The sequence below is a fragment of the Anas platyrhynchos genome, chromosome 4, assembly GCF_047663525.1.
Source record: "Anas platyrhynchos isolate ZD024472 breed Pekin duck chromosome 4, IASCAAS_PekinDuck_T2T, whole genome shotgun sequence".
Taxonomy (NCBI): Eukaryota; Metazoa; Chordata; class Aves; order Anseriformes; family Anatidae; genus Anas; species Anas platyrhynchos.
This window is the reverse complement of record NC_092590.1, coordinates 23,360,819-23,373,053: the sequence shown is the minus strand read 5'-3', so window position 1 is coordinate 23,373,053 and position 12,235 is coordinate 23,360,819. Positions and strand designations below refer to the sequence as shown.

General features: G+C 37.7%; 1 protein-coding gene across 4 annotated transcripts in view; it reads left to right on the top strand.

Moving 5' to 3' along the window:
* SNX25 (sorting nexin 25) overlaps nt 1-12,235 on the top strand; it is an 82,178-nt gene that overhangs the window by 54,036 nt on the left and 15,907 nt on the right. For 3 of the 4 annotated variants that reach the window (XM_072037226.1, XM_027456272.3, XM_072037229.1), the window contains exons 8-11: nt 1,099-1,230; nt 2,815-3,090; nt 6,975-7,130; nt 10,532-10,663. In XM_072037226.1, coding sequence (XP_071893327.1) covers nt 1,099-1,230; nt 2,815-3,090; nt 6,975-7,130; nt 10,532-10,663 — 696 coding nt within the window. The remainder of the gene's footprint in view (nt 1-1,098; nt 1,231-2,814; nt 3,091-6,974; nt 7,131-10,531; nt 10,664-12,235) is intronic. The other variant, XM_072037227.1, reaches the window with a different exon arrangement.

Genomic DNA, 12,235 nt, shown 5'->3' with positions numbered 1-12,235 from the left:
AATAATTAGACATAGGGGATAGACATTTGAGGAGTCTGTTTTTTATTTTAGAATAAAATGTAAAATAATTGCTGGTATAAAGTACAGATGGCATGTACATAGGGGATGGTAAGTACTGGTAAGAGTAATATAAAGGAATTAGAGTAGTTTGAATCTGTTGGAAACATAAATTATTTATTTTATAAATATTAACTTGTATGAATTCTAATGCAAGATTGAACAAAGCCTTTGGGCTCGGAAAAAAGAACATAGTTTTATCTGAAAAAGGTTCGTGTTGCAGGGGATGTGTGATGCAGAAGCTGACCAGTCGAATGTGATGCCAAGAAATGAGATGAGCTGCTTGGGTTGTGCTGTGTCTGTTACATATTTTATGTTATATATTTTAATGTGACTTCAAAATAATGTTGATGAACATAAATGTTCTAGGAATACAGTGAGAAACTGGGGTCTGTGGTAAATACATCTGGACATTTGAAATGAGTTTTCAAAATTTGAAAGAACATCTTGGAAGAAATGTTTTTGCGAAAACGTTAATTTGAGATTTAGTGTCTGTGAGTAATTGAAGTATTGTTCGTATAATGATGTGAGGAAATGGCATTTTGGGATTATTCTGGGTCTTCTGAAGACAGACTTGCCTAAGAATGTCACTTTGAAACTGGAAAGACTGAATTGTCGCATGTACAGACCTCCCATTGGGTTGAGATAGGTGTTGCTTTTCGGCATGAAAACTGGGGAGTTGACTTGGGAAGAAAGCTCATTGTTCTTCCTTAAAATTAAGGGGTGGTGGCTTACATTTGCCTTTCTCAGAATCCACAGAATTGATATTGTGGGCAAAGAAAGAATGTAAATCTTTCAGAGCAGATGAGCAAACCACTTCAGTTGTCTTTTTCTGGTTTGTTTTTTTGTGTGTATACAGCTAAAACCTGTGGGCAGGTAGGGGGAAGACTTCAAGTTCTTGGGAAGTTCACCTCAGAAACTTAGTTTTGTTGCCTGAGTTATCCTGAGTTGCCTGAGTAGTGTGCATCAATGATGAAGAGTTGCTGTTGAGTGCCAGTCGGGTATTTTCCTAAGTTTTACACTTGTTTTTCTTTTCTTCAGATTCTTCAGTTTGAAGAAATTTTGGCCAATCCTTCATACCGAGAGCACTTTCGAGTCTATATGGAAAGGATGGACAAGATGGCTTTGATTGGTCTTTGGGAGTCTGTGGAGTGCCTGAAGAGTGCTAACAAGGTGGGAAAATTTGCAAGCCCACGTGTCCTGGACATTAGCTTCTTGTTTGTAAAATGGCAGTACCGTGGGGTGGGTACTGAGCAATTTAGGTAGCTTTGATTTGTTAGTTTTTTTTTAAGCTTCTTAACGTTTAGAGATAATATGGCAATTAAAAATTCTCCCAGCTCAATTTTGATACAAATAGCTAAGTTACTCCAGTAATGCCACTCTGCTGCTAAAGGGAAGAAAAAAACACTACCTTGTAATTTGTGCTCAAATAAAGTAGGAATGAGAACCCTGAAACAGGGATAGGAAATATCATTGCAAGAATTATCCAGGAGCAATGGTGCAGAGCAAGTATGTAGAGGACTTGCTATTTGTTAGCACTGGGAAGGGTTTTTTTTGGAAAACTCCCAGGATTCACACTAAAGTGAAATGTGAATTTCACTATTAAGTATGTTTTTTTTTTTTTTTTTTTTTTTAATTCACTGTCATTTCATTACTCTCCTATTTAAAAACATTCTAGTCAGCTGGAAAACACAAATATCATCCTGTAACCAAAGCAGCAAATTGTAGAGCATGAGTAGTGAACCGTTAATAGGATCTGTGGAAATGACTAACAACCAACTCAGAAAGTATTCATAAAATGGCTTTGTTAGGCACCGTGAAGAGAGTTGTATAAATTAGTTTTGATTTGCAAACTGCTCGTGATTAGAAAAGATGCTATAAAGCATTTTATGACCTTTCAGCTATGAATCCTCTGCTCATTTTCAGATGAATATTTATAGTGTCTTTATTCAAGATTTCCCATTGCTTTAGAAAGTCTCCAACATACCTTAATTACATTGCACTGTGGAACTTAAGGGTTGTCCTCTGCTACAGAAGCAGCTTTGATTTTAAAATAAATAAATAAAAGGCAAGCAAGCATATTCTGCTATACTAAGGGAGTGGCTAAAACTTCTTTAATTTGGGTCAGTTTAGAGATGATAATTTAGAGAGATGATCATAGGCTGTGCTGCATTACTTCCTCTCTTTCCTGCTTGTTAATGAAAAGTTCAACCTTGTGTGCTGTTCTGTGCTCAGTGGAAATACCTGGCCTCCCGTTCTGGTAAATGTCTCTCTGGTGTACTTTCCTCTCTTCCTTTTTTTTTTTTTTTTTTTCCCTTCCCTCTCCAGAACTAATTAGTCATGTATAAATTGGGAGAGTTGACTCTATCCAGCGGAAGACAGGAGAGCTGATGCAGCTGAACTCTACTATCTGAACTTAAAACAGTGACCAGACTCTCATTTCAGCGCTTTTTTTTTTTTTTTTTAAATACATGCATTTGGAACATAATTCTAAAATCAATGGGTGTGGAAGCTTTGATAATTTTAGACCACAGCTGTTTCTGCACTTAACAAATATCAGTGTTGTGAAATTGACTGCTTTGCATAGATGCACAGGCAGAGCTCTTGATCTCAGTGAGAGGTTCACAGATGTGTGCTCATACATGAAATTAACTCGATCATCCTTCAAATTATGCACCAGCATCCTGAGCCATCCTAGTATTTTTTTTAATATTATTTATTACTCTCTTCTCCCTCCTCTCTCTCCTTGCTTTGTAGGCTGAAATACCTCAACTGGTTAGTGAAATTTATCAGAACTTTTTTGTGGAAAGCAGAGAAATACCTGTGGAAAAATCACTTTATAAAGAAATACAGCAAAGTCTTGTGGGCAATAAAGGCATTGAAGTATTCTACAGAATTCAGGCAGATGTTTACGAAACTCTAAAGGACAGATACTACCCCTCATTCATTGTCAGTGATTTATATGAGAGATTGATCAAGAAGGAAGAAGAAAGAAGTTCTTTGCGACTGACTCCTGAGGACAAAGATGAGGCGGTGAGTCACATGGACAGTTTCTTTCACTGCTTCTTACAATCTGAAGATGACCCTGCATGAAGTATGTAGAAGCACCTTCTGTCCTTGAGCTTTTGGATTCTTTTATTTTTTTCTAATGTATTTATAAATACCATCACTTTTGTAGTTTCGTCAGGTAAACCTGGTATGGTCCCAGTCCATTTGAAACAAAACGGTACAAAATGGCTGACTACTTAAACTTCAAATTAGTTAAAAATATAATTTCATATTTCTAAGCCTTTTGTCTTCCTTATGTTTCATTTTGCTTCTAAGTATCAGAGAAAGCAACATACCTCATACAAACTCAATTACATTTCAATTGAAGGAAATCTCACTGGTTAGGTAGATTTGTCTTGGACACTTTCTGTTCCTGTCCCCTCTGCGTGTGCTAGGTACTAAATAGGTAATAAAAGTTGCAAAAAAAAAAAAAAAGGAGAAAAAGTAATGCAATAAATAGAATCTTTGTGCTTTTTATTAATTTATGAAATAAATTAATAGGCTATCTTGGAAGATTAAACTGATTAAAATGCCACTGGACCTGGAAATACTAAAACAGAGCATTCAAAATGTCATAAGCAATAACCCAGTGGTCACTCCCTTGGGGCAAGTATTTTCAGAGGGTTCTCTAAATCAGTCAGGTTGGGGGAACTTGTTACTTTTATCCTAGAACACTTTGACAAGGGCATCTCTCAGACTAGCGAACATCTTTCATTCAGGCTGCCACTTCAGATCAGCGTTAATGTCTTCATTTTACACATGGACTTGCTCGGAACACAGTGAAGTATGAGTTTGTCTAAATCTGAATCTCAATGAAAAAAATGGGAGTAGAATCCAGAGGATTTCTGTCAACCTAAGCATTTACAAACTATTATTTCAAAACCGGAGGCTTTTCATACTTACTCTTTAAATACGACGTCTGTTTCTTTAGATGAGCTGCTATAGTCTCTGTAGTTCTCCTGTCAGCAAATCTTCAAAGATGAGCTGTTGTAAATAAATCACTTCCCATACAGATTTTCAGTTTCCTCAGTTTTTCATTGTTCATTTCTCCCTCTGTTCCTTTCCTTGATAAAAGATTTAAGACATGTTTTCTTTTCTTATTGCTGACCCAGCTATGTTTTGGGAGTGGTAGGTACTTCAAAAATTTCCCTTCCTTTTGTTTCCAGTCACTGGGACTTGCAGAAAAACACTGTTGCTCTTTTTGCCCAGAACTTCCTAAATACTGAGCTCTGTACTTCTATTCTTTTCTTGTATTTTGTTCAGCCTAACAGTAATAACCATTCTCCAAGAAAAACTGACACGATGCTTTAGGACTGCCTGACAGTCTTCTGTCAGATAACGTTTACTACAGCTGCTGAAAAATTAGATTTTTGACATCAGCATCATCTGTGCTTCCTCTTGGTGTTAGGTTAAATGTGTGTCAGATTTGAAGGCTGCATTTGTGGTGAAACCTTGAAGACTAAAATGCTGCCATTTTGGCCTGTGTGGTTAAGGTTTTTCTGCATTCTTTTAATAACAAATTAAGCATGAAGCTGCACATACTGTTAGAGCATCTCCCGCTACTAAGAGCCTAATGGCTCTGCACCAGGCTTCGGGGTCTTGGAGGTGAAAATAAATTATATCAAAGCCTTCCTTCTGAAGCTTCCAGTGGGCTTTTAAATGTGGCTCAAAATGCACTGCTAGCTAGTAGCCTCTTTTTTTTTTAACCAATGTATAGGAAAACATAGCTGAGAAATGTTGTGTGTCAGGAGGGAGCTGCATATGGTTAGTAGATACTGGTTGTTTTCATTTTGGTTTGGGTTTTGATAGTCTAAGTCCACTCTTCCTGGGTCATTATGGGCATTGTGTGTTAAATTTCTATACATTTAATTGTTATAGCAGCGTAGGTAAAAAACAGTTCAGTGCCCTCCCGGAGGGAGCCCTGATTAAAAGTGGGAAAATGAAATCAGAAGGTAGGGATCCAGGCAAGGGCAGGCTCTGCTGGTTCGGCCGCAGGTGGAACAAGCTCGCTGCTCTTCCTTCTAATCTGTCATTGCTTTTTTGTGGTGTGGACAAAACCCCTTTAAAAGGTCACATCTAGACACACAAATACAGAGACAAGTAGTACTTTGCAACCACCAGGCTCATTCCCTTCATTGGTGCTGTGTGCATCAGATGGCTAAAATAATAAACCCCAAGTTCTGGAGCCCTGATGGAAACGGGAGCTGTTACTGCTGGGGCAGGCACGTGAAATGATCTCAGCTTTGAGCATGGTAATCCTTTATTTGATGCATTTGATAATTTTAATAGCAGTAACTTGCTGTCCTGTAGTCCTAGCATTTCACGATAAACCTAGAGATTCAGCAGTGTTTTTGCTGAAACATTAATGACATAAATCATGCAGCTTGCCCCCAGGAGCAGAGCATTACTGGTTTGTAATTAAATGCAGCCCTTCAGTTATTAGCAAAACTTGGTGTGACCAGCCTGTTAACTCTCCAGAGTCAAAACCAGCATCTCAGATTCTTTTTGACCCCAGTGCTTCCCAGCAAGTGTGTTTACGTTATGCTTGTGTTCAGTGGAGTTAGGAGTGACGTCCAGCGTTGCTAATACTTATTATTTGCATTATCACAGTGCCAGGAGACAGCAACAAGCTTTTGTGAGCTGAGTGAAGCTGTACAAATGCTTGGAAAGCAGTCTCTGGCCTAAGGAGTTTACAGTCCATGCAGAATGGACAGGAGAAAGGACAGGGCATGCAGCTAATACTTGCTCAGCCACACAGCAGGCAAACTCTGAGCTGGAAGAGGGCATGGGTTCCTTAGCACAGAACTCCTGATTTCTGCTTTATGTTACCCTCAGACTGAGGAGATACTCGGAGAACTTGCAGAATGAGATTTCCTTTTCTTAGCTTTATGTTAACTAAAGATAAAAGTTATTTAGTGGAAATATCATTAAATCACGTAGAACTCTGTCCCTTGTTCATGGGATTAGATTCATCCCACTGATAATTTAAGATAGATTTGGTCACAAGCAAACCTCAAAGATCATGGAAGATGGCATTGCTGACAGTGGTTACATCACAGTGCTCTTTGATGGATCTCGAGGTCTTTGTTCCTCTTTGAGGAACTGCAGTAAGTCAGGGGAGGTTAACACAAATGTCAAAAGGTGTTAAAGAGGAAGGCACAGAACTTCACACCTTTCTTTCTTTTCTTTTCTTTTTTTTTTTTTTGGCATGTCTGCAGTATACAAGATAGAAAAAGCTGTTAGTTGGTTTGAGTGAATATGAGAAAATGATTTATGAGCTTGGAGTAAAGCATATGTGCTTTTGACACATTTTTTTATTAGCATTTCTAAAAACAGCAGTAAAATCTGTTTATGAAGAGAAAGGATGTGGTTTAGATTGTTCTGCAGCCTGATAAATCTATTTTGTGAAGGTTTGTAGGAGGCAGGACTGTTTGTTAGAACTCTGGTTTTATTTTTTTCCCCTGTCTTGTTATCTTTCAGCTCAGAGCTAAGTGTTTGCTTTTCTATCTGGCTCTGAATATTGATTATAATTACTGAGCTGTTGTTGCTTTTAAGATAAACTTTGATTCCTACTCTCATTTATATTAAAGCCTTAGCTTGAAGGTCGTTTTACACAGTTGGAAAGAATTATATGGAATTGCAGTATAAATGATGAGGCTTTTATTTTTGTTTTTTGTTTATAACAACTCATATTTCATATAGGATCTGATGGCTGGAATATCTATTAGAATTTATTATAGTGATGTGCCATTACGCCTGTGTGTTTATCTATATCAAGAATAAATGTTCTTACACATGCATATGGAGCAAACAATAAATTTCTCCTTTTTCACATTAATGATGCAGTCGCTCCCATTCTCTATTCTTAGAGCCACGGTTGTGAAGAAACTACAGAAGAATGCAGCACGAGAATTAATGAACAGGCCAGTTATGCTGCAAATAAGCTTCGTCAGCTAAATGACAAGCTCGAATATAAGAAACAGGCTCTAAATTCCATATGTAATTCACCAAAACCCGACAAAAAGGTAAGTACTTTTGGTGTCTTCAGTCTTTTTTTTTAATTTTTTTTAATATTATGTGTTTATTTATGTAATATGCAGTCATCTCAGGCTCTTTCTGGACAGGTCTGATGCCTGTTTCAATCAGCCTGTTACCAAAAGTGAAATCAAAGCCTGGAGTTAACTAATTTTTTTTCCTTTTTTTTTTTTAAGTTACTGTAAATAAAACTACAAATATGATTTATATCATATACCTCTCTCCCATAGCCTTGCTTCTCTGTCAGTAGCAAACGGAGTTTCGTCCTTACATCTCTACCCACCTCTATCTGCATAATTCTTCATGGCAGCTGATTCCATGTCCCTGCCGCATCTGCAGCACTGCAGTTTAGGGATGTGCTGGTTCTGCTCCCTCTGCTGGCTTTGAAGTAGCACAACACAGTATCATAATCTCCAAATGTGTGATTGGCTCCCTTAAATAAAGGGGAAAAAATAAGACTTGTTATAGTGACTGATTTCCTTTTAAGGAGCCAGAAGAAAGCTGCAGGGCATACTTTCTTTGGACTAAAAATTCTGAGGGATGTGAAACTCTGGTTCTTTGGGCTTGAAACATAAAATAAATAAATAGTTTTTTTTTCTTCTCCCTTTACAGAATGCAGCAGTTAAACAATTTAAGAACCCATTCAGGCAGAAGTAGGGGATTTACATTTGGCTTAGGCCAACCTGTTACCCCGAATGATATTACAGGACCATTGTTCAGATGTTTTTAAAGTGTTGTGAGAACTGTGTCAAGCTTTGCAGGTGTTGTGAGCTTGTGGTCATGGACAGTAGCGTGCAAGACCACCCTGGCCAGCTTCACTCCCTCTGTCCCTTAAATGTTTCCCTCTGCCAGAGGTTTCTGCAGACAACTGGAAATGTGTCCTTAGCTCTTCTGGAGTATCCTGTTCACAGCTGCTCTGCTCTCTGTGTGGCCTCAGCTGTATTTTTCTTCCCGAGTGGCAAGGGCACAGATGTGTTCCATTTTTTTATGCCTGTTATACTACAGTAGCATTTACCTGTAGAGCTTTCAAATGAGTTGTTGAGTCAGCAGTGTGAGAATATCTTGTCACAGGGACTTTATTTTTCAATTCTGGACATGGCAGGTAAAAATTTGTTTCTTAGTCATATGAAGGTTAAAATAGAATTTAAAAAAATCACAGGTGTAAGCCATATGAAGGGGAATGTCATGCCCATTTTGTATTACTTAAAAAAAAAATAAATCTTAAGCTTTCTTGGTTGTTCATTTTCTCTTTTTGAAATGCCTTTGCTGCAAGGCCCATGCAAAACATGCAAGTCTGTAAGGGGCTTGTAGCACCATGTTCAGCTCAGATGCCAGCCAGTCAGGGAAGAAAACTGCTTGTTTGAGTTGCATGTGGGATTCTGAAAAGAAAATGCTCTGTAGGGAGGAGTCTTACTTCCATCTCTTTCTGTGGAATATAAAGAGCAAGGAAGATGACAGGGAGACTCGGGCAGCATCTCTTCTGTACAGGGGCTGCTGCCATACAAGATAACCTGATTTTTGGAGACGTGTGACTGAGGTGCTACTTCCTCTGTGTGTGTGTGTGTGTGTATCTCATGCCTGAAGCACAGGGCTTGTCCCCCTCTAGTTCATGAGTGCAGGCTCATCTCATCCACTGTAAATGTGTATGGGCTGTTTTTTTTTTCTAGAGTTCAGTCTTATCTCCAGTAGCAAGGCAAAGGTTAACATTCCCACTCAGAGTGCTTCCCATTGCTTGCAAAACCTTGTTTACAGAATAAACTCTCTGACACAATTACTGAAATGAAACAGGACTGCTTTGAACTAAAATCCCTCCAACTTCCACATAATTCCTGATAGAGCTTGAGACATTTTTTTTTTTTTTAAACTTGGTCAGATCTTTTCTATTTCTGATGGTGAAGAGAAGCTGGTATAGCCAGCTAGACTTCAATTTAAAATTTGTAACACAGGCAAAAGGAATGACTAAACTGTAAAGAATTACTAAGAATTACTAAGGCAACAAGAATTACTAAATAAGTGCTAAACAAAAGCGGGTGTTACTGTGTATGCATGAGTTAGGTCATGCCATTAATTTCTGTAGCATTACAGTTTTAAAATATTTTCTTCAATATAAGACATACTGTATAATTAAATCCTTATTTATTTTTTTACATTTGCATTACATGCTCCCTTTCTGTTCTTGAGAAATAACTATATTCTTTCAGTACCCTTGGGGAGAAGGGATTGTACCTCTTTTAAAGTGGTATTTTCCTGCTTTTTTTTTGCTTCTAAAATATTTTTTCTTTGAAAAAATATATATCTTTGAAACAGAATAATAATAAAATTGAGCCAGTAGTGCTATAAAATTTTAGTATTTGTTTTATAACGATAGCAGCTGTTGACTTATGATGGGACCTTACAAGTTCTGTGTTTTTCAATTGTTCCTGGATGATGCTTATAGGAGATCTTTCAAGGTGACCACAAAGCAATCTGTATTCTGAGAGTTTACTGTATCCTGAAGGTTAGTTACATGCTGGAAGGTTGTCATATAGCTGCTCTGTAGACAGTCTTTCATCTTACAGGAGACAAATTCTGAGGAAGTTGCTATAGCTCTGTAAAATCTTCTGCCAGGATATACCACTTGTGCTACAAGTTTTACAGCCAAGTCTCATAAAATTGGTGCGTGGTATATTGTATTTTTTTTTTTTTAAATTGTCAGCTTCTGCTGCTGCATCTCTAATGTCACATTTTATATGTATATTTCCACCTTTTCTTGTACTGTCTCCTGCTAGTAGGCATGGTTACTTGTTTTTTGCTGATGTTTTAAGATGCATTATTTCTCCTTTATGAGATTATGCCTGTGAGCCATCTTGATTAGAACATCTCTTATTCAATGTGTGGTTTCCACAAGAATAAATTCTCCTCTTCCCAAACCGAAAATGAATTAAGAGGTAGCTTCTTGGGTGGTTGTTACCATCGCTAACTTACTGGCAATGAAATCTGTTCTGAGGTTCTTTCATCACATCATATATATCTGAAATGGGAAACATGATAAGGAGGATGTCTCTGGTAGTTGCTGTTGCAGTAATTGCAATTTCAAGTTTATATAAAATGTGTAATATGTAGTTGTATCTGAAGTACCTCTTTGATCCTGATAGTATCAGTGATAGAATCGTGTCTTTCTAACTTGTTTTTCATTTTAGTATTGGGGTTGACCTTTGAGATTAATCTATTTCCTATGTCTATAGAAGATATCATAGATTTTCTCAGTTATGATTTTCTTTTCCATGTGAATTTTTCTCTCTCCTGTCTCTTGTACAGTTTATTCTTTCTGAATAGTGTTCTCAAAGATATAACTAGACATGTTACACAAGCTTTTTCTTACCAATGGTAATTGATGAATTTTCCTCTGCAGATTGTTTCTAAGCTGAAGGATGAAATCACCCTGATGGAGAGAGAGCACAATGACCTTCAGCTGCACATTGCAAGAACAGACTGGTGGTGTGAGAATCTTGGCATGTGGAAAGCCTTCATAATCTCAGGCGAGGTATGTTGTTTGTTTGTTTTGTCTTCTGGGTCAGTTCAAACTTGCTAAAGAGAAGAATAAAAACCTGTATATATTTCCTAATACCTTTGTGTATACTTCGTATTTACTTGAGGAGTGGGGGTGGGAAATAACCTCTTCTGAGCTCCTCCTTTCTTTCCCAAGTGAGTACTATGATGCATATACAAATGATTCCAGTCTTCAGACTCTGTTGTAATGAAGTTGTAAAAATACCTGTATATACACGAGCAGGTTTTGGCATTGGGTAATTTGCTATCTTAAGGGCATTATTTTTCATCAGAACTGCATCATGTTGTATTACCATGCTGTCATGCTTGAGCACAGTTGTCTCTTCGGTCTGCCTCAAAACTCACTGACTGTAAATGAAGAAATTCAACAGGTTGAAAAGGCAATGTGCTATTTTAAGAAATAAACTCTCATTGTGTAACCTTCTGGGTTTGTTTTAATGCTGTTTAGAACAGTGAAGCTCTTAATTTAAGTGATCTATGCAACTTTTAAAGCTGTGTTTTAGAAAACAGCAGCATCACGTGCAGCGAAACTGTGGAACAGCAGCTTTCTGGTAAGGGTCTCAATACATAACTGCCCAGTATCTCCTGTATTGCTAAAGGAATATGTGGTTCTGCTAAATGTGAGGGAAACTGGGAGAAAATTACAATGAGTTAGTGCCTTAACTGTATTTTACAAGAGGTACTAGATTAGATAATTAAATGTAGGCTTGATTAATTGTGCTTTTTGCAGCTCTGTGCTTCAAAGGGTAGGCTGGAGAAAATATTAATGTTGTGCTTTTCCATGTTAATTAATTGCTTGGGAATGTTCTGGCCACAGTCGATGATTTCAGGAACATGAGTAGGTGACATTGTCCTCCTATCTGCAAAATACACCCGTGCTAATCCCAGTGTTTTGGTCTGTGATTTGAGACAGAGAAATTTGGTGGCCCTGTGTTCGTTGCAGAGAGGCTTAGTAAAAGTATATGTTGCTGGAGAATTGGAGCTGGAAAGTATAATAGCCTGTCATCAACCTTTTAAAGTGATTTACTAATGTAGCTAATGGATAATGCACAAAAATCTAGTATTACTTATGGCTTGGAAAAATGTGTGTGTGTCCCCTTAGCCTGTGTTCTCTCTCAGGTGAACCTTTAAAGCTTTGAGTCATAAAAATGCACTATCTGAAAAACATAAAAATGATACGAATCGTGTAACCCGTAAGAGTTGTGTGGTAACTGACATTTCTGATTAAAAAAAACATGTTTGGAGGTTCGGTGTTTTGGCTGTTTGATAGAGGTTGAAAAAAAGACTCTAGGAACATACAGAACGAAGGGGACCTGTGATAAGGTCCCCATGAAGGTCCCCTTCGTTCTGCAAGTCCCCTGGAATTAGACTGTCTAATTCTGAGTCACATCTCCCGTACCAGCAGGTCTAAAACTCACAACTCTGTAAACCAATGTGCTTTACTTCCCTTTAGTGGTTTTGGACTTTCATATTGTTTCATATTTTAGCAGACGTTCTGTCTCCTCTGTCTGAAGAAGACTGTTTCAGAGGATAACTTCTATATTTT